Below are 23,053 nucleotides of genomic sequence, written 5' to 3'. Positions count from 1 at the left end.
AACCATAAATCGTGAAGCCAAACCTTAAAACATCGTATGATCCCGACCGTCAAAATTCGTTGAAATACCCTAGAACGTACTTCTCCCTCACTCGTAGAATTGGCAACGCAAGATCTCGAGGAAGATTCAACAACTACTACTTCCAACTAAATTTCGGGACGAAATTTCTTTTGAGGTGTGGATAATGTAACATCCCGCGTTTTTCCGTTAAATTTAATTTTAACACCGTCTTTTTTTTAAAACATAATCTTTCGTATTTAAATTAATAGTTTCCGTGAGTAACGTTCATTATATTCCCGCTATTTAATTTTGACATCACCCGTTTACTCGAGCGTTTTAAAAATATTCGTTTGGTTAATTCCCGCACCCGACTACAAACATGAGGGACTTAAGTTGACAAGTGGGCAAAGTGGTGACTAGGTCAACTAGTCAACCACTTCACCTCCTCCATCCATTTCCATCCATCTCCCTCATCTCTCTTTCTCTCTAGCAAGAACACACACACACAACACCCAATTCAATCATTCATCATCTAAATTCGATTTAGGAGGCTTACAACAAAACAAATTACATATTTGGAATCCTCTCTTCATCCTCTACAATTTGATACCAACTTCATCTCGTTTGGGTAACATTTCTAAAACTCTAGATTTCTCTAAATTCGTGTTTTTGATTTGAAATGGTGTTAGTTAGTGTCTATGGCTCAAGTCTAACATGAATATATGTTTGGTTTGCTCGATTTGTTGTTTTTGGAGTAACTAGCATGAACTTGAAATGGGTTTGCTTAATCCTTGATTTTGGATGAGTTAATGTTGTTAGATTGTTAAAGTGCATGTTTTAATTGTGTTACTAGTATCACTAGCTTCGTTTTGATGCGTAGGTTGATTAAGAAAACTTCAAAAACATGAATATTGATTTTGTGATGTTTGACTAGGGTTTGATAGTTCTTGACATGAACTTTTGATGCTTGAATGCCATGGAATGTTAATTGTTAGTGATTAGTTGTAATGTATGCTTAATTACCTTCGAAACGGCATATCGTATGTGTAAATTGGATTCCCGAAACTTAAAATGCAATTGATGAACTTGAAACTTTGAAAATGGACTTTTAAACGATCACTTGACGAGAAATCGGTTATGGAAAATGTTGTTTTTGTTTGATGAAACATGTTTAGTTGTGTTCCTTGTCAAAAGAGCTTTCCAACGGTATAAGATACGCTTCCTAATTGTTTACGGTTTGAGTTTTGCGTTTGTTTGAAATTTTACCAAGCCTTGAACAAGTGAAACAGGCCAGGGACCAGGCCACGGCCATTGTCGTGCCGCGGAGCAATTTGTCGCGCCGTGGCCCAAAGGGTGATTTTAGAACATGTTTTTCAAGCTTTCTGACCTTCAACATAGGCATTTGTCGCGCCGCGGAGCAATTTGTCGCGCCGTGACAATTGCCTGTTTCATCTGAACTTCAGCAAACTTGTTTTGGCCATAACTTTTTGACCGTAACTCCGTTTTCGATGAATCAAATATCGTTGGAAACGTAATAAGATTTCCTTTCTAATGGTAAGGTTTTGAAATGTCAACTCAAACTTTATTACAATCGTTCTAACATGCTTTTATACTTGATTCTTGCATGAAACTTGACAACGTGATTCACATGCTATACTATTCGAGTCGTAACGAGCCATATGACTAATTGAACACATTTCACCCGACCTTGTGTCGTAACCAGTTAATTGATATAACTTACTTGTTTAGGTCAAGGCTAAGCAACTTTCATGCACACGTTTACTTGTTGAAGTACTTTTATACTCGTGCACTCGAGGTGAGATCATAGTCCCACTTTTACTCTTTTTGAACTTATATTTGGGATGAGAAAACATAAACGATTCTTTTGAACTAAGTGAACACAAGAACGGGAAAACAAACATTCTACATACGAGTTTAGAACAAAAATCCTCAATTCGATTATCATTAGTTACACTTGCCGGGTGTAAGCGAGAACTTATGTTATATGGCCATATGGGTTGACAACCCTCATCTTTGACGGTTCGCTACCGTCTACGGATGAAATATATTTTCGAGAATCAGTGTTTGTTCTAGCACTAAGTGATGGGGTATACAATGGAAGGAATGTTAAGCTTTGATAATTGGGTGCTCGTGAAACAAACTTTTGGAATGTATTACTATTATTTCATTGATGCAAATCTTGTGGTTCACTTGTACTTACTTACTTAAACCTATGATTTCACCAACGTTTTCGTTGACAGATTTCTATGTTTTTCTCAGGTCATGCACGATATGTGAAACATGCTTCCGCTTACTATTTGATACTTGCATCCGATGTCGAGTATACATGCATTTCATGGAGCGTCTTTTGACTTTACTTTAAACCGTGTCGCCTAGATTTCAATCGTACTTATAACGTTGTAACTTAACTTTTGGTTGAACAATTCTTGTAAACTTTGAAACAATCTTTATTTTGAAATGAAGGCGACATATTTTGGTCAAACGTTATCTTAAAGACTTATAATCAGGTAATGGGACCCACGTAGCCGACGCCGTCACTTGACGATTTGTCGGGGTCGCTACAGCTTATATGATAGACAAGCTATGTGCACGGAGTCTTATATGACATATTTTTCAAGGAAACGTTGCATTCACCAAATCATCACCATGTATCTTATTTTGACTGCATTGTTAACGGAAGTACTATTGTAAACTATTATTTACGGTGATTGTCTATATGTAGAAATCATCAGATGTCGAAAACCTTTGATTTAAATATTCATTTATGGTGTGCCTTTTCAAAAGAATGCAATGTTTACAAAACGTATCATATAGAGGTCAAATACCTCGCAATGAAATCAATGAATGACGTGTTCGTCCATATGGATTTGGAGCGATCGTCACATTCTGTTTTGGAGATATTATTGATGCGCATTATATGTTAAGGTCGGTTACCATGTTGAGCAATGAAATCGAATTGAATGTTATGTATCGAGAGAATGATTTTATACACATGCTATGTGTTTTGTGCACGAGATATGTGTACGGTTATTAAAAATCGCGAGGCAACCTACGGAGGAGAAAAGAATACGAACCTACTCTGCCAAGCATTATGAAAAATGGTTTAGTACACGAGATAGGTGTACTGTATTTAAATCTTGTGGTCTATCAAAATGATGAATTTTACTGTTTATGATAAACCTATGAACTCACCAACCTTTTGGTTGACATTTGAAAGCATGTTTATTCTCAGGTATGAAAGAAACCTTCCGCTGTGCATTTGCTCATTTTAAAGATATTACTTGGAGTCATTCATGACATATTTCAAAATACGTTGCATTCGAGTCGTTGAGTTCATCAAGATTATTATTAAGTCAATTATAGTTGGATGTATTATGAAATGGTATGCATGCCGTCAACTTTCGATGTAAAGAAAGTTTGTCTTTTAAAAACGAATGCAATGTTTGTAAAATGTATCATTTAGAGGTCAAATACCTCGCAATGAAATCAACTATTGTGAATCGTTTATAATCGATATGAACGGGTCCTTTCAAATTAGACAACTTATTAATTTATCCTAAATTCAACTTTTTTTATGTAAAAACAAAATAAACTTACTTCCTGGATTTAGGTTTTAATTTCTTTTAATTAATTGGGTATGTTAGGTTAATTGATTTATTGAAACTTGTAATCTATATAGTCATATAAATCTCTAAAGTAATGATGTCATTATTAAGCTAATTACCCTTTAATTTTCATAATAATGATGTCATAATTATATATTAATTTAATTAAAAAAAAAATACGAAATCTTTTATAAAAGGAAATACTAATCTCTCATAAATTGTAATTTTAATTTTCTACAAAAATTTAAGAGACATTTATTAATACTAATACTAATAATAATTATTAAAAATATAAATACTCAACTTTGAGCGAACTTTATTATTATTATTTACTTTTTAATATAATAATTATAATTATAATTATTATATTATTAATATTCAAATATGGATTCTTTTTATGAAATTAATTACGTTGCATATGAATGCGAAAATACATATCTCTATATATTTATAAAAACAACGACAAGTTTATTAGTCAAACGGGTCATTAAAATAAATGACTTTAGCATTTACATTCACTAATACCTAAAACATGTCATTAAATTGTTTCGTTTAAACAAATCCGTGATTTCACGGGTCATTTCGCTAGTTTCTTTTAATTACAAGGCTAGTATGCAAACTTGTATTCTTTTATTGAAAGTTACTCCTAATATTAATTTCTTTTTTATCGTCTGCACTACTTTTCCTAAAAATTAATTGGGTCTATAGTTGATGTTGATTTAGAATCCCGAATGTATTTGCTAAATGTTTGGTAATTTAAAAATGGAGGAGTATAACCAACGGTAATATTTGTAAATTAGCGTATTTGTAAAGCAAACATTTCCCTTATAAATACAAACCCATACAGCCCCCTTATTAAAATACACAACCCTCCCTCCCTCGCTCCATCAAATCAAACCCTACGCAACTATTTCCCGCGTTTCTACTTTCTCTGCAACATCGCCGGCACCGATACGGTCTCCGCTGCACAACTCCTTCGTCGCCGTCGCAAAAACTCGACTTATTTACTCTCCGGCCGTTTCGTCGCCGTCGCAAAAACTCGACTTATATACTCTCCGGCCGTTTCTGTTCTTTCCGGTACAAATTTCCGTTCAACAGTGAACTTTGATAACTGTAATTGTATGTTTCTGTGATCTTGCTTCTTAATATTTCGAATCTAGTCAATATAGGTTAATTAAACATTTATCTATGTTACAAGATTCAATTTATTTGTTAAATATTTTTGTTTGATTGTTTCAAGAAAATTCGAACTACCAGTGATACGGAGACAGAGACATTCAGATGTTGAAAATAGAATCAGACGGTGTTCTTGGATTCTGCATCTGATTGGGTAGTTTGCTTCTTCTTCTTTTTTTTTTTTTTTTTAGTTTGGTTGATAGTATTAAGGATAATTTATATTGACTAGGGTTTTGAAGCAGAGGCGAAAATGATGAAGGGCAGGGGGGGGGCGGGCGCCCCCGGTGGATTTTTTTTTTCAGTGTAAAAATTTTGGGTTTTTCGACTTTGCCCCCGGTGGATTTTTTTTTTTGCCCCCAAACCTACATATTTTGCCCCAAAACCTTCAAATTTTGCCCCAAATTCTCCAACTTTTGCCCCAAAATCTTCAAATTGTATCCAAAAAAATTGCTACGGTTTAAAAATTTTTTTTTGACCCGGTCAAAAAAATCCTAGTTTCGCCTCTGGTTTGAAGGAAGGTGTTCATTCTTTTTTGGTTTTTGCTACAGAGCAAATCTTTCTTTTTTTCTTCAATTTAATAAATATTGGTACTCCTTATTTAATTCTTTTTGCGTTTTTTTTTTCCTTTTCTTTTTGTCGAATCTCATAATCCGATTTTAATTCTAATGAGTCTTGCTATACAAATTCTGGTGCTTTCTTGAAAACAGATACACAAAACCAGTTCCTATTTCACTGTTCCTGGTCTATTTGTAGTGCCAAACCCTAGGAACTCAGAGTCGGATTTCTTCAAAACTGAAAGAAGCTACTAAAAAAGAGTTGGAATTGTAACACATTAGGATTGAGCATTGTCGAATCTCTTAAAGATGAGACAAAACCATTATCCGGAAAAGTACTCCAGTCATCTGACAGTAAGATTATTCTATCTGCACCCCAAATGAAAATCTTGAACAACCCAAGTTTGAAGACCACCAGTTTTGACCTTTTTGACTCATTATCGAACTCGCTCCCAAAGAATTACAACATTTTCCACCATTCCGAAAAACGTAAGTTTTGATTCTACTTAAATAACAGATGTTGTTTGATTGTTTTTACGTATTACCATTAAAGCTTGTTTTTTAGTTTTGATATCTTAAGGAAAAAGGTAAATGTTAAAACACGACATAGTTGGAAGTTTTCTTCTATCTTTTTCACATGTGTTAACTTCTTGTTCATATTTGTTCAACCGTATGATGATGAGGGTGTGCTATACGTTTTGATATTTTAACAAAAAAGGTAAATCTGAAACAAGGTCATAATGGTTTTTACCTGTTTAGCAAGATGTCTTATAATTTGGTTATGCTCTGGATGGCATATGATACTTTGTAATATAAACTACAAAATGGTTGTTTGATACTTTGATGTATAGTCAGTTTCCCATTTTATGTTAAGGTGCTTTATATTGAAGTTTGGATTATATAATATGCATGTCTGTTTTTTTTGTTTTTTTATTACAGTTCATAGGTGCTTTACTTGTAGAATACTCCTCTTCTGAAATACTTTGTTTTCTTCTTTTTGATCACAGAATGAACCTGAACTTTTAACTGGAAATGATGTCCTACGGACAATTGCGAAGAGGATCACACTAATTTACGTATACTATTCTTGAAGTGCATAGTGCATTGGTGGTTATAATTGTGATTGTTTTTTTTTTTTTTTTTTTAGTTTTTGCAATATCCTTAAAATCTTATGATAAAATCTTATGATCATTGATATATTTTCAGAGTTACGGTATTGCCAGAAATTTCAAGAGGGTGATGCAAGTTCCGTCACATTTATCCGAACTTTAAAGATACCATTTTAGGTTCCTCGAGCAGTGTGAATAACATCAGGTGGTTGTCCCTATATTTGGGCAGATGATTGGCTATCTGGTTGTGTTGCATGATATTTCACACTTTTTTCTCTTCTACACACTTTGATATCTAATGGTAATATTTAAAATGATGTGTCCGTGCCAGGTTTATTATATTAGATTTGAGTTATAAATGAAGAACCAAGAAGTGATCACTACCTATCCACCATCTTATTCCTCGGTCTGTTAAATGCTACGATCACCTTGAAACTGTAAGTGTGAAACCCTGTTAGATAAATTTTGTTGCATAATTTGGAACCTGTTAACTTTGTGTTTACCACAGGTTAAGGCTATTTGGGAGGTTAAGGCTATTGGGAATGATCAGAAGATTGAGACTTGTATGCTCTGTGCTGTGAATGGTATTACAAGATGTAACTGATGCAAGGGAGAAGTATAACGCTTACCTGTTCCTGTTTAAAACAGGTTCTCAAACTGATGCAAGGGAGAGTAGTCACTGAGCCTAATGACAGAGTACAAGCTCAGTCAAAAGATGTAGGCTTCATTATTTGGGGCCAACTCCCCTTGACAATCTGGTTGATCAGATTGTTAGTTCAATTGCTGTAACTGACAATATCTTGTTTATTTAGTAATTAGTTGTCCTTATTCTCTTCTCATTTCACGATTATTTATTTCAGATGTTGAAAAAAGAATCAGACGGTGTTCTTGAATTCTGCATCTGATTGGTTGGTTTTTTTTTTTTTTTTTTTTTTTTTTTTTTTTTTTCCTTTTTTTAGTTTGGTTGATAGTATTAAGGATAATTTATATTTAATTTTTTGGGTTGTTTTTTCTTTTGTTTTTCAACAGGGTTTGTGATTGTCAAACATGCTGAGGAAGAGGAGTAGATCACACCAGAAAGATCAACAAAATATGGGTCAGGTCAGACTCATAATATGATTCTTGATTTTAATTCTAATTAGTCTTGCTATACAAATTTCCGATGCTTCATTGAAAACATATACACAAAACTAATTCCCTTTTTCTTGAAACAGATACACAAAACCAATTCCCTTTTCACTGTTCTTGGTCTATTTGTAGGGCTAAACCCTAAGAACTCATAATCTGATTAAGTTAGAAATCCCACTTCTCTTTTGGATTCCAAGTTTTTTTTCCTTTCAAAACTGAACATTGGGATTTTACCGAACAATGCTTTCTCAAAACTGAACTAAGCTACTCAAAAGAGTTGGAAATGTAACAAAGTATGATTAATTCGCGTTTTCGATTGGTGTTTTCTATTCGCATTTTCGACTTGTGTTATCGATTCACATTTTCGATTCGGTGTTATCAATTCGCGTTTTCGTTTCATCTTTTTGATTCGGTTTTTGATTTGCATTTTCGATTCGTGTTTTGGATTCGCATTTTCGTTTTATGTTTTCGATTCGGTGTTTTCGATTCACGTTTTCGATTTGTTTCCGATTCGCATTTTCGATTTGTGTTTTCGAATCGCGTTTCGTTTCATGTTTTCATTTCATGTTTTCGATTCGCTTTTTTGATTCGTGTTTCCAGTTAGAAGTCCCACTTCTCCTTTACATTTATAGTTTTATTCAAAACCGAACTTTGGGATTACACTTTGATATGTTTAATGCTATGATTTCATTGAAACTGTAAGTGCAAAACTCTTGTGCACTTTACTAGTAATGATTTTTGTTGCATAATTTGGAACCTGTTGGCTTTGTGTTTACTACAGGTTATGGTTATTGGGAGCTTATGGCTACTGGGAACAAACATACGATTGAGACTTGCTGTGCTCTAAATGGTAAATATTCTCTTAATACTATGTCACCAGTTTTCATATGATTAAGACATAAGGGCATCACTTTTTGCTATGAATCTTTGATGATTCAGTTTCTATATATGTTTCAAATTAGGTGTTATTGATTGATCATCAGGCGATTGGAACGTTGTATTTATACAGCTAGTAAAATTTTTGGAAATGGAAACCGAGATCTTAATCGCTAAACCCTAATCAAGCATCACAAATCGTTTGTTTCCTGCTGCTTACTAGTACTTTTGATAGCAATTACATACATTGATCTGGGGAAATGGGTTGCAGTAGTCGAAGGTGGGCCCCGTTTTGGTAATGATTTCATAATGATCATGTTTGTATTTAGTTTGGCTGCTGTTTTTTGTCAATATTTTTCAGCTTGTATTCATATCATCACTGGTAATGATCTTGCCCAGGTATATATTAATTTACGACCACAATTGATCTATTACTGTAGTTTCATATTATGCATTATTATTAATAAAGTTTCAATCTTTTTTATTTTCTGAATCATGGGGTTAATAAAGTTTTGATCTTTTTTTTTGTGAATTCTGTGTAGATATGCAGTACAGAGTACGGCGCAGTTACGTATAATGCTTACTAGTTCTTGTTTAGCACAGGTCTTTAAACTACTGCTTATCAGATGTGTTTTACTTTTAATGCTTGGTTTCTAGTTCTGATGTCATAAGAATAAAGTTAAATGCTAAAACAAGACATATTTGGAAGCTTTATTCTACTTGTGTTTTTCACATCTGTTAATTTCATGTTCCAATTTGTTTGCCCTGATAAAATTAGAGAATTATAAACTGATCGTTTGTATTGATTTATTGATAATTTGATACAAGCTTGAATTAGTTTTTTTGGTTTACATCTGATGTTCATTATATACAAATAAATCTTAACGGCTATTTCCTAAACAGAGTATGGGTCCATTTTACTTTTTGGAACCACTTTTGCATATAGGGAAAGTTGCAGGTATTTTTCATAATCTTTAACACTCCCCCTCAAGTTGAATAGTGGGATTGCCAATGTTCAACTTGAATAGAACTTCACTAAAGAGCCTTCCGTTTACTGACTTCGTTAGGATATCAGCCAATTGGTCTTCAGATCTGATATGTGGTAGAGAAATAATTTCGGCATCCAATTTTTCTCTAATGAAGTGTCTATCTATTTCAACATGCTTTGTTCGGTCATGTTGAACTGGATTCTCTGAAATAGCGATTGCTGCTTCATTGTCGCACAAAATTTGAATAGCTTCTTGTGGTGGAAAACCAATCTCCGTTAGTAACTTCTTGATCCATAAGGCCTCGACTACTCCCTTGGCTATTCCTCTGAATTCTGATTCGGCACTTGAAAGTGAGACAACCTTTTGTTTCTTACTTCTCCATGCAACTAAATTACCTCCGACAAGAGTGAAGAATCCGGATGTAGATTTTCTATCCCCTTTTTCTCCAGCCCAGCTTGCATCTGTATATATTTGAGTCTTTAGGTGTCCATGTCTTTTAAAAACAACTCCATGATCCGATGTTTTATTCAAATATCTGATGATTCTCATTACAGCTTCCATATGGTGAACCTGTGGTTGATGCATGAATTGGCTCACAACTCCAACTGCATGTGCTATATCAGGTCGAGTGTGAGCAAGATAGATGAGTTTTCCCACCATCCTTTGGTATTGCCCTTTATCAGCAAGATCAGCTTCATCTTCCATGTATAGTTTCTGGTTTGGAATCATTGGAGTGTCAGCTGGTTTGCAATCAATCATACCTGTTTCTGCAAGAAAATCAAGAACATACTTCTTTTGACAGATAAATATTCCCTGTTGGGATCGTAATACCTCAATCCCCAAAAAATATTTAAGTCTGCCCAAGTCTTTCATTTCAAATTCTTTAAATAAGTTCATTTTTAAGTTAGAAATTTCCTCTCTATCATTTCCTGTTATTATCATATCATCAACATAAATTATTAAGCATGTAATCAATTTTCCTCTTCGTTTAAAAAATAGAGTATGATCCGAGTTACTCTGTTTGAAATCATATTTTTTCATAAACAAAGTAAATCTCCCAAACCAAGCCCGTGGGGATTGTTTTAAACCATATAAAGATTTCTTAAGTCGACAAGCTTCCCCATTTTTGAAGTTTCCGGAGAATCCTGGAGGAGCTTCCATATAGACTTCTTCTTTTAGTTCACCGTGTAGAAAGGCATTCTTCACATCAAATTGGTGAAGTGGCCATTCTTCATTTGCAGCAACTGAGAAAAGAACCCTGATGGTATCAATTTTCGCTACTGGTGAGAAAGTCTCGGAATAATCTATTCCATATTTTTGAGTATATCCCTTGGCAACTAGCCGGGCTTTGTATCTTTCAATGGTACCATCTGGTTTGTATTTTATTGTAAACACCCATCGATTTCCTACAGGTTTTTTTCCTTGAGGAACGACACATTTTTCCCATGTGTCACTTTTCTTGAGTGCTTCCATTTCTTCTTCCATGGCCTTTCTCCATTTGTCAGATTTCATTGCTTGATCAACTGTAGCTGGAATTTCTTGAGAGTATAAAGCAGAATTGAATTTATGTGCTTCATTTGATAGATTCCCGTATGCAATATTAGCAATTGGGTATCTGGATCTTTGAGCTTCTTTTTCTGGAGAGTATCTCTTTGGTGGTACTCCTCTGTTGGATCTTAGTGGTAGAACATATCTTTCTGTGGAATTGTTGTCAAGTGGTATATCTTGAGTTTGACTGTTTTGTTCCTCTTGAACTTCATTACTTGAGGAGACTTCATTTGGTTCAATGTTAGGTGATTCGAGACAAGGATTTGGTGATTCGGGATCAGGATTTGGTGATTTTGGATCAGGATTTGGTGATTCGGGATAAGGATTTGGTGATCCGGGATTAGGATTTGGTGATTCGGGATAAGGATTTGGTGATCCAGGATTAGGATTTGGTGATTCTGGATTGAAATTTGGTGTTGGTGTTTGAATGTTACCAGATTTAGGTATCCAGGTTATCTAACTGAGAGTGTCATTATCTTCTTTCTCCCCCTCACTCGTGAGTTGGGCATCATAAAAATATCCGGTTTCGACAAAGTCACAGTTCATTGTAGTAAAGACATGACGTCTTTTTGGACTATAGCACCGATATCCTTTTTGGTTTATTCCATAGCCAACCATGACACATTTTTCCGCACAAGGATCAAGTTTGGTACGCTCATGTTTTGGAATATGGACAAAGACCGAGCACCCAAATATACGAGGTTCAATGCTAAATGAAGTCGGGAGGTTGTGGAATTGGGAAAGGGTATCTTTAGGGGTTTTTGTGCCCAGAACTTTAGTAGGTAAACGGTTTATAAGATAGGTAGCGGAAGCAAGAGCTTCAGGCCAAAAACTCTTCGGAACTTTAGATTCAATTAATAAAGCTCTAGTCATTTCTAAGAGTAGTCGATTTTTTCGTTCGGCTACTCCATTTTGTTCGAGAGTGTGAGCGCAAGAGGTTTGGTGAATAATCCCGTTTTCTTAGCAAAATTGTTTCATTGAAGTATTGACAAATTCACCCCCATTACCAGATCTCAAAATTTGTATATTTTTGTTAAATTGGGTTTTTATCATTTTATAAAAAAGGGAAAACTTTTCGTACACTTCAGATTTGTGAGTCAGAAAATAAATCCAGGTCATGCGTGAATGGTCATCAATAAATAGGACAAAGTATCGAAAATTCTTTCCCCCATTAACTGGAGCAGGACCCCATACATCAGAATGAATTAAAGCAAATGGTACATCTTTTCTAGTAATACTAGGTTTAAATGTACTTCGGTGGCTTTTAGCCAAAATACAAGTTTCACAGTTTAATTTTACATTAGACGGAAAAAGACTAGGAAATAAAACATGTAAATATCCGGCTGATGGGTGACCCAACCTCCTATGCCATAACCAAGCTTCCCTCGTAGGTGTTCCGTGAGCAAGCATCACGGTACCTTGTTGGGTTACTTCGTCCACATAGTACAGCCCACCACGTTCGGTACCACGCCCAATAATCACCCCAGTCCTGATATCTTGAAGGATACAGAAAGTGGGGTGTAATAAAACAGAACAATTTAATTCTTTTGTAACGTGGCTAACAGATAAAATTTTATGAGACAGGGTTGGAATATATAAATAATTAGATAAATTCATAGTCGGAGTAATTTCAATTCTCCCACCCCCTTCTACTTGCACAATGCCTCCATTGGCCGTTTGAATTTTATTAACCCGAGGTGTTGATTCAGAGTAAAAATCAGATTTTTCAAAAGTCATGGTGTGAGTAGCACCACAGTCAAAAATCCATTTATTACTTTTTGTATCACTTGAAATAATATTAGCTTTTCCGATAACACAAGATTTATTTTTAGTTTCACTAGTTAGTTTATTATTTTTTAAAAAATTAATTGTTTTGACATGTTTATTTTTGTCCAAGTACCCAAATAACTTGGTATTAATCTTATTCCTTTCTACTTTTAAAAACAGCGGACCTTGATAAGGGTTGTTGGGCTTTGGCCGGTTTAGGGGTAATTTTAGAATCATTTCATGCTTTGAGACATTTTTTTCAACTGATTTATTATTATTTTTGAGAGGGTGGACAAAGTCAAAGTTTTTAATATAAAAAGGTTTACCATGTAAATTAGTAGAACTAGATGGTTTTAACCGAGAAGTTAACCTTTCATTTTCAAAATCATAATTTGATTCCTCATTTACTGAAAAGCCGACAGATACTTTTGACTCTCCCCTTTTCCAAGAGCCATTTGACCATTCATTTGGTTCCTTGTTACTTGAAAACTCTTTTATTTTATAGTTTATCCCAACTTTATCTATATCATCGGTCATTTGCAAAGAAGATCCAGACAGAGGTTTTAAATTCCCTTTTTCGATTATATCTTGAAGGCAATGGAAGCGATTAGGGTTTACCCATGTTGCTTCATAATCTATCGATTTTAACTTTGATCTTCTTGCTTTGGCCGATTGATTATATGCGACTTTAAGGTTTGAGGGTTTTTCCCTCACCCTTCCGACCGGTTTATGATATTGAAAAACAAGATTAGAGAAGAAATTAGGGCTTGAGGTGTTAATCCTCAACCCTTTACCTCTTCCTGTCGATTCTTTATCACCGTTATACGCTGCCGCCGCTGCTGCACTTTCCTGCTCCTCACCGCCGCGGCTGGTGGTGTTGCTGGTGGTACTGCTGGCAGCGTTGCTGGTGGCGCCTTTGGTCATTTTTAAATGACTTGTTATATTGCTGTAAGTACCATTCATTTTGGGGTTTTCTAATATAAATGGTGATGGTTCTGTAACAGAACCCACATCAGAAATATTGGTACTGCTGCTACTTTTGGTTTGATGAATTGAGTTACCGTCTTTAGACATGGCAGCTCAATTCTATGGTAAATGATTGAAGCAATTATGAGTGCTATGATCTTGATCAGCACCAAAGCTCTGATACCATGATACAATTAGAGAATTATAAACTGATCGTTTGTATTGATTTATTGATAATTTGATACAAGCTTGAATTAGTTTTTTTGGTTTACATCTGATGTTCATTATATACAAATAAATCCTAACGGCTATTTCCTAAACAGAGTATGGGTCCATTTTACTTTTTGGAACCACTTTTGCATATAGGGAAAGTTGCAGGTATTTTTCATAATCTTTAACATGCCCGATTGATGATGAGAATATGCTCTACATGTATGATGCATACTTGCGAAAGCTGATAACATATATTCTTATCGTACCCACTCGCTAGAGACAGTCACTTGCTCTAACTGACGATCTCTTGTTTATTTAGTAATTAGTTGTCTTTATTCTCTTCTCATTTCATGATTATTTAGTCAGTTGCGTTTCTAATTCTCTTTCTTTCGTTAATAGATATAAGAATTGCTAGGATTTTCAACACCTACGGACCCCGAATGAATATTGATGATGGGCGTGTTGCGAGTAATTTTCAAGCTCAAGCACTTCGGTAAATTCCCGCTTGAAAGCATATTAGACAGTTTCATTCAAAACTTCGAATATAAGTTAGAGCTACTTATCATTCGACACAAATGTTTTCAGCGATCAACCTTTGACTGTTCAGGCCCCTGGAAGCCAAACTTGCAGTTTCTGTTATGTCTCTAATATGGTATATTGAATAACAGTTTGATTATAAGAGTAATAAACTCTTATATGATGCTATCTGGGGTCAAACGTTGACTATATCCTAATCGTAGTTGCTGCAACCTTCTAACAGAGCACAAGCTCAGTCAATAGATGCAGGCGGCTTCCTGATTCAGTGCTAAATCCACTCACAATCTGGATGTTCAAATTGTTAGGTCACATGCTGTAAGTAACGATCTCTTGTTTACTTAGTAATTAGGTGTCTTTGTTCTTCTCGCATTTCATGATTACTTATCTTAGACCTTAAGTCGAGTGATGAATCAAATAGACAGCGACAGCTGCTTGTTTTTGCTAATAAACACTAGACCTTTTCTTTATCATCATTCATTTTGTCTTGCTCTAGTTATATATCTTATCTGATTGTTATTGAATAGGGGTGTAAATGAGTTGAGCCGAGCTCGAGCTTGGTAGTATTCGAGCTCGGCTTGTGATGAGCTCGATAATTTTAATGAGCTTTCAATCGAATGAAGCTCAACTCATTAAAGGAGGTGTTATTTTCTCATGGTTAAAAGGTTCTGGAAAAAGGGAACCGTAGAAAGTCACAGTATCATGACGTTGATCCATTATTCAAACTTCCTGGTTTTGAATATATGCATCTTTATTCGAAGGTGTTTGGTCATATCTACAGCTACTTTTTCTATAGCCTTTTTTTTAAAAAAAAAATTTATTTATTTCACTTATTGCTTGTTGTGCTGTGGAGTTATTTGGGCATCATATTTTGATATCGTCTTTTAATCACTTTTTATCCAAACTTCAAAGATACCATTTGGTGTTCTTGTGAACTGTGTGATTTATATCTGTGTGTGGCGGTTGGCCGTCAAGTTGGGTAGAATGATGGGCTCTCAGGTTGAATTTTTTTCCAAAATAGTAACCTTTTTTACATACTTTACAGAACTAGAAATTAGAAACCTTAGTTTACAAATCTAGTATAACCGGTGTTTGAAACAACGGGTTTCCATGTGTCACTTCCAAGCCGGTGTTTCAAACACCGGTTTCGACCTTTTACTGCCACATCTTCACATGACCGAGCACTAGTAGCCACCCATGCCCTAAACCGGTGTTTGAAACACCGGTTTGCAGGGAATCTTTACCTTTTCTGAAGCCGGTCTTTGAAAGGCCGGTTTCGCTTTTTCTGTATATTTTTCCCTTATCACTCAAACGTATCACTGTATGCTTACTATATCACATTGTAGTATCAAGCAAAAGTAGGATTTTTTTATTCCCTTATCACTTTTACTGTTTCCCTTTTACTGTATCACCAGCAAACACTATCTTTTCGTGATCAGTAATCAGAGCTTTGTATGTTTATTTAAATTACCATCATCTGCAATTTATTAACAACATCACAAACTAGTGAATACAAAACCAAACACATCAAAATGAGCTTTTTTTCATCATAAAATGACAACTTGAAAACTACTAAAAACGCTTATCTCACACCAAAAAATGACTACAATTCGTCCGTTTATGATTCATTTTGTTTGGGGTGGCCAACTTACTTTCGAAAATAGTTGGCTAAGCGGTGATCAAGCAATAGTTAGAAGGACTTTTGTGTTGTCTAAGAAGATTAACTGTGTGCAGTTAAACCAAATGGCATACAACTATGTAGGGGTCGATCAAAGAATACATTCGTTGAGAATGTTCTTGTGGTTTGTTTTCAATGGAAATGTTTGTAGAAATGAACTCACTGACGATCATACTTTGGAAAGTATTTATTTTTTCTCTCAGAATGATCCGGAATATCAGGCCCAAATTGAAATTCAGTATGAGCAAGTCTTTTCAAACGCACAAGATTCAGGTTTTATGAATCTGATTGCAGAAATGGAAGCTGGTCCATCAGTAATTGATGATGAAGTTCAAGAAGAACATGAAGAAGCTGGTGATGGTATGTCAACCGACACTGACAATACAGTTGATCACTATAGTGTTGAAGAAAATGTTTCAGATGACTCCGGTAGAGAGGATGAAGTGCAAGTTCAACAAAATGCACCTGTTTCACGTTTCCATTGTGTTAATGAAGGTGAGGCTAGTAATCCTATTGCATTCGATGATGACGACGAGGAATCATGGGTTGTCTGGAATTGTGATCAACCCGATGTTATTACAAAAGGAATGATGTTCAAGAACAAAGCTGAACTTTTGTATGCTGTTCGTAGATGGAATATACGAAATAATAGGGAGCTCATTGTTCAAGATAGTAGACCGGGTTATTTCAAAGCAAATTGCTATACAACTAGCTCAAATTACAAGGGTCCACAAGAAAGAAGACATTGTTCGTGGTCTGTAAGTGGTTCAGTTCATAATAGATACAAGGTATGGAGAATTGTTAAATGGAAAGATCAACATAATTGCTATGGAAATGTCCTGGAAAACAACAATCGTTGTTTAACGTCTAGCTTGATTGCTACTGACATTGCTCATCAAGTGAGTAAAGACATTGCTTTTCCGGTTCAGAACATCCAAGCATACATAAAACACATATGGCGGGTGGATGTTAATTACGCTAAGGCATGGAATGCTAGGCGTATTGCCATTGAACGAATGTATGGAACGTGGGAAAGTAATTTTGCAGATCTGCCAAGGTATGTAAATGAATTACAACATACCAATCCCGATATAATTGTAGAATTCTTATATGGCCCTCGAGTTGAGAACGGTGTAGACACATTCAAGTATGTATTTTGGGCCTTTGGTCCAGCTATTAGAGCATATAGCCAGTGTATTCCGATAATTTGCATTGACGGAACCCATTTGAAAGGGGCTTACAATGGTAAGGTGCTTACCGCAGTTGGCAAAAATGCTAACAATCAAATTCTGCCAGTTGCTTTCGCAATTGTTGACAATGAAAGTAACGAGAGTTGGACTTGGTTTTTGGGTTTGTTGCAACTCCATGTTGTTGGCAATAGGAAGTTGTGTGTTATATCTGATCGCCACCAGGGTATCCTACATGCCATGAGTTTACAGACATATGGTTGGGAACATAGGTATTGTTTGCGCCATATTCGTAGCAACGTAATGAAACACTATAAAATTCAAGCAATCAAAAAGTTGTGTTGGACAGTCGGTTCGACAGCCAATCAGATACTGTTCAAGAATGCTGTATCATCACTTAGGGGGGTTAGTCAAGAGGCTTGGGATTATTTGGTAGATGCGGATTTAGGAATGTGGACTGTCTATAGGGATAGTGAAAAGAGTCGTTGGGGTAACACAACGACAAACATTGCTGAATCCCTCAACAACGTGTTGCGTCATGCCCGAATGATGCCGATTAGAGCGTGTATTGAATATACGTTTGACTACACTAGGCAACACTTTTACGATCAATATCGAGAAGCTTTTCAATGGAATTCACCACTTTCCAAGAACATTTGGAAAATCTATCGCGAACGAGAAATAAGATCCCAAACATACAAAACAACATGTTACGATTACCAGAGACGTGTGTACAAGGTCCAATCAACTTATCAAAGAAGCGGTGAAGGTGGCACCGACAACATCGTAAGGTTTGCTGCTAGAAAGTGTTCATGTGGAAGATGGCAACACCACAGATTACCTTGCTCTCATGCCATTTCTGTTTGTAGCCATCTACATGAAGATGCAACCATGTTGGGTAGTAAAAAGTACACAACTACTGTATGGAGACAACAATATAGCCATTTCTTTAATCCACTCAGAGACATGAGTTATTGGGCAACGGTTGACAGGAAAATTAAGGCTGATCCAACAAGATTGATCAAGCACAGGGGAAGGAAGAAATCGAAACGTTTTCCAGGCCAGATGGATGAACGTGAAAAGCAGAAACCAAAGTGTGGTATCTGCAGAGAAGAAGGCCACAACAGAAATACATGTCCTACTAGGTTTCCATAGTTATTTCACATAATGGTTTGTTTTGTTTATTTTATGATATGTGTGATTTGATTACGTTTTTAATTATGTATTTTGTTACCAAAAAAATGTAACCGTGTTTATGTCTATGAATAAAAGTGTTGTTCACTTATTACTATTCAACTTAAGTATTATTTATTATAAATCTAGGAAATAATAAACAAAACTAATACAACATTTATTAAATGACTAAACTGTCCACTTCGCCATTTTATAGAAAAATATGTGAGTGTCTGTTTAACAAACGACCAAAGGCAAGTGTTAGTAGTTACCACAATGATAGTACACAAAAATATTTAGAACCTAAATCGACGTAAGCAAGTCGTACCAACTGATACCATTTAGACATTATTAGTTGTACAATAATATTAGTAATAAACAAGACACATTTATTAACAATACAACATTTATTAATGAACACCACACGAACTACTTATATAAAACAATTATCTTAAAGTGCAATAAGGCCTAGGTGCGTGATAGTATTCACCATCACGATCATAGAGCGTGTCGAATTCAATGGCGTCTTCAAAAACTCCAAATACAATATACAAAACAATTTTTTCACGCCGTATACATGCTTTCCCCGCTATTGTATACCATTCTTCATCATACATCATTGCCTCGGGTTCTGTAATTCCTTCTTTATAATAGTAGATGTCCATCGAACGTTCATCTTCCAGTAACTTACTTCGAAGAAACTCTTCCAACTTCTCCATACCAAAGCCACATATATCTACGTTTTCAAACGTAGATATCTCCCCTTCTGTTAAACGAATTTCATCATTTTCGTAATCAAGATCACACTCGTGATGAACTTCAATTGACACCAAATTTGAAGTCATGATAGATTTGTAGTTTATAATGAATGATGATCATACACTTACTAATATTTATAGGGAAAAATAGCAAATAAGTATACATAAAAAAAAAAAAAAAAATACTAAACAAACCGGTGTTTGAAACACCGGTTTCAATAAAAAAAAAGTAAATGCTCCATTAACTTGAACGACCTGCCATCTTTTAACATGTGTATTGGATAAACGACACGTAGCCAAGCCGGTGTTTGAAACACCGGTTTCCAAGATTTTAAATACCCGATCAATGAACCATCGGTCTGCATAAAATACTCCACCTAAACGATTTTCAAACGATTTTCTTTTCAATTTCGTTAATCAAGTGCGTGGTAAATACACCTAAATATGGATAATCAAGTGCGTGGTAGATCTATCCCTCTTAATCCGGATCTATTATTTTTACAATCACTAAACTCACATAGATCGTTTTCGATATTTACCGAAAAAATTCCTAGTGATGCACTTATAAAGCCAAGAAGATGTGATTTAACATTTTGGCAACATATTAGTGATCTTCCAAATGAACGAATAAATGCACGGGTTGAAGGTTATCTTAATGCAAAGGGTTTGGGTTTAGTGTGCAAACTCGGTAAACAAAGATTGGATCACGCTCTAATTACAGCTTTGGTTGAAAGATGGCGCCCGGAGACGCATACTTTCCATTTCCCGATAGGTATTTTTTGATGTTTTTAATTATGTTTATATTGTTAGAGTTAATTATAGATATAATATGTTTCATATATTTTGTTAGATATAATTATGATTATAATGTTAGATAAATTGTTAGATATAATATTGCTAGATAAATTATGGATATAATTGTTAGAAAAATCATATGAATATAATTGTTAGATAAATCATTTGAATATATTATTGTTAGATAAATTGTGATTATAAATCGTTAAGCATTATAATATTGTTATTGATAAAATGTTGAATATAATTGTTAGATAATAATCATTTGGATATAATATTGTTAGATAAAATGTTATGGATAAAATGTTGAATATAATTGTAAGATAATAATCTAACTTTGGATATATAATTGTTAGATAAAATGTTATTGATAAAATGTTGAATATAATTGTTAGATAATAATCATTTGGATTTTATATTGTTAAATAAAAAGTTAGATAAAATGTTATGTATTAGATAAAAAGTTAGATAATAATCAGTTATATATTACATAAATGTATACGTATTATTTATTTAACTTACGTAGGAGAAGCAACTATAACGTTGCAAGATGTTCAAATTCTATGGGGTTTACCCATAGACGGCCCCCCTGTTACCGGAATATGGCATTCTATGGAAGATGCCCAATGGCGACAATTAGTTACTCAATATTTAGGGATTGCCGATAACCATATTGCTGAAGCGGATATACAGACAGGAAAGATCAAAATATCTTGTTTAATCAATGAATTGAATAGAGAAGTTGTAGAGATTGAGGAACGTATCCAACAACGGGCTAGAGTCTACATGTTGGCACTAATGGGTGGCGTTCTATAGAAGACCAACATTGTGTGGAACCGGTGGACACCTACGCGTTCCACCTGGACGGGGACGAGGACGTCATGGGCACTGATTGTTTGTATTTTAATTTTAATTTCCAGAAACTATGTAATTTTTATGTTTGAAAATGTATTTTAAATTCATATGTCTTATATAAAGTTCTAAAATCGTATTAATTATATTATTAAAGTACACAATTAATTATATTATTAACAACTAATACAACAACTTAATTTTAATTTAAACAACAAATTTCAAACCACAAAACACAGCTAAAAGCTTTATTTTTAACAACAACATAAACATAAAGATAACATGTTTCTACGCAGATCCGCCGTCTCTCAAGAACACTTTCACTAAACTCCTTCGCGTAATGTTAAGGTAGTGGACATAACTCGATGGACAAAAAATGCTACAATTTTGTATCACCAAAACAGCTCCCTCGCGTATGCCTTTAACACCTTCATACTTTCCTTGCACACCATCAATGATCTTGCTACTAATTGATGCCTTGATTGTACCAGTAGTGTCCTATTAATAAATGATAAACGCTTACATTAGTACATTCTAGTGAAACGCATACAATTTTTGAAAAAATATAAATGGATCGTTTAAACTCACTTTTAGCGTTATAGATAGATCGCCTACAACATTTGGAGCACAAGTCTTGATAACACCAACAACCTGATCGACCCAGTAACACTTACGTTGTGACAGAATGTTTGCTATATTAGACCTCCCTGCAGTCACAAAAATTAAATAAAATGTCACATATTTTTCTAGGTTTTTTATATAACAAAACACAATATTAGTGTTTACCTCCGTATGGATATGCAAACTCCATGGCGTTAATCCACGGAGCTTTTGTAAAGGAATCATCAAATTCGGCTTTGTTTATCACTTCCCTTATAAAATCTTGCGTGGACTTCTCATCCACAACGTTATTCTCGTTATTGCGAAGTTCGTACGCATCTTGGAAAACACCAGCGGGTCCGGGAATACGGTACGATAGTTGGTTCGTTTTGTTAGACCCAGAACCGCGCAACATAGGTCGTGGTGGTGTACAAGGTTCTGGTTGCTTTTGTTTTTTACGAGTAGGTTGGGGTGAAGGTGGCGACCGGATCGCCGAACCAGTCGGCAACGGGGTCGACACCAAAGTGGTTTGAGCGCGACTAGTAAGGGGTACAGGTTGAGTTCGTTGCGAACCAATATAGGTTATGTCGGAATCATCGATATCAAGAAGGTATTCCCATCCATCATTTTCGGAATTAGACATTTTGTTGTTTTTGAATTGCAGTTGTGTTGTTTTTGTGATGTTATTTGATTGAAGATTATGATAGTATAAATAGAGAAAAAAAAAAATCCTACTTTTGCTTGATACTTCAATGTGATACAGCAAGGATATAGTAAGCATACAGTGATACGTTTGAGTGATAACGGAAAATATACAGAAAAAGCGAAACCGGCCTTTCAAAGACCGGCTTCAGAAAAGGCGAAGATTCCCTTGCAAACCGGTGTTTGAAACACCGGTTTAGGGCTCGGGTGGCTACTAGTGCTCGTCATGTGAAGACGTGGCAGTAAAAGGTCCAAACCGGTGTTTGAAACACCGGCTTGGAAGTGACACATGGAAACCCGTTGTTTGAAACACCGGTTATACTAGATTTGTAAACTTAGATTTCTAATTTCTAGTTCTGTAAAGTATGTAAAAAAGGTTACTATTTTGAAAAAAAATTCACTTGCATGATCTCACACACGTTTTTTCCCTTCTACACATTTTGATATGTATGGTGACCTTGACAGGCTTATTATATGAAATTTGAGCTAAATGAGGATGCGATATGTAAACACAATCTCATATCTTTACATGTTAAATGATCTCATTGCTGAAGGAATTCAACTGATAGGGTAGTACGTAGGTCATAATTTCCTTTGTTGATGTATTTGGCATGTATGTAACAGACTAACAGTTCTCACCTTGTGGTAAGTCAACGTCACAAATGATTGCAAGATGTCTACTCAGTTCGTCATGCTCTAATGGCATGCTTTGTGATATTGTTTGATGTATAGTTAGTTTGCCATTTGATGTTAAGCTGCTTTATACGGAAGTTCGGATTCTAAAATATGCATGTATGTTCATTCGTTTCAGTTTGTAGGTGT

General features: G+C 35.1%; 1 protein-coding gene and 1 long non-coding RNA gene across 7 annotated transcripts; both read left to right on the top strand.

The window, feature by feature from the left end:
• The first annotated feature begins 6,668 nt into the window (after positions 1–6,668).
• Positions 6,669–7,568, top strand: LOC139885983 (uncharacterized). 2 transcript variants are annotated; one of them, XR_011772197.1, is made up of 4 exons: positions 6,669–6,902; positions 6,974–7,182; positions 7,326–7,373; positions 7,495–7,568. It is a non-coding gene; the product is annotated as an uncharacterized lncRNA (long non-coding RNA). The 2 variants fall into 2 exon arrangements; XR_011772196.1 differs by having other exon boundaries at positions 6,974–7,235; positions 7,495–7,566.
• A 1,154-nt stretch (positions 7,569–8,722) lies between these two features.
• LOC139885981 (UDP-glucuronic acid decarboxylase 5-like) lies at positions 8,723–22,849 on the top strand. 5 transcript variants are annotated; one of them, XR_011772195.1, is made up of 5 exons: positions 8,723–9,072; positions 14,352–14,445; positions 14,560–14,604; positions 14,713–14,804; positions 22,697–22,849. XR_011772195.1 is itself a non-coding variant. In XM_071869728.1 (5 exons), the coding sequence occupies exons 2-5, from the start codon at positions 14,393–14,395 to the stop codon at positions 22,707–22,709; spliced, it is 225 nt and encodes a 74-aa protein (XP_071725829.1). In that variant the 5' UTR covers positions 8,723–9,072; positions 14,352–14,392; the 3' UTR covers positions 22,710–22,849. The 5 variants fall into 5 exon arrangements, 2 of the variants coding, with proteins under 2 accessions (XP_071725829.1, XP_071725830.1); XM_071869728.1 differs by having other exon boundaries at positions 14,538–14,604; XR_011772194.1 differs by lacking the exon at positions 14,560–14,604 and having other exon boundaries at positions 14,621–14,804.
• The last annotated feature ends 204 nt before the right edge of the window (positions 22,850–23,053 follow it).

Source organism: Rutidosis leptorrhynchoides, chromosome 1 (assembly GCF_046630445.1).
Source record: "Rutidosis leptorrhynchoides isolate AG116_Rl617_1_P2 chromosome 1, CSIRO_AGI_Rlap_v1, whole genome shotgun sequence".
NCBI lineage: Eukaryota > Viridiplantae > Streptophyta > Magnoliopsida > Asterales > Asteraceae > Rutidosis > Rutidosis leptorrhynchoides.
Note: the sequence above shows the minus strand (reverse complement) of the source record. Positions and strands in the feature narration are given on the sequence as shown.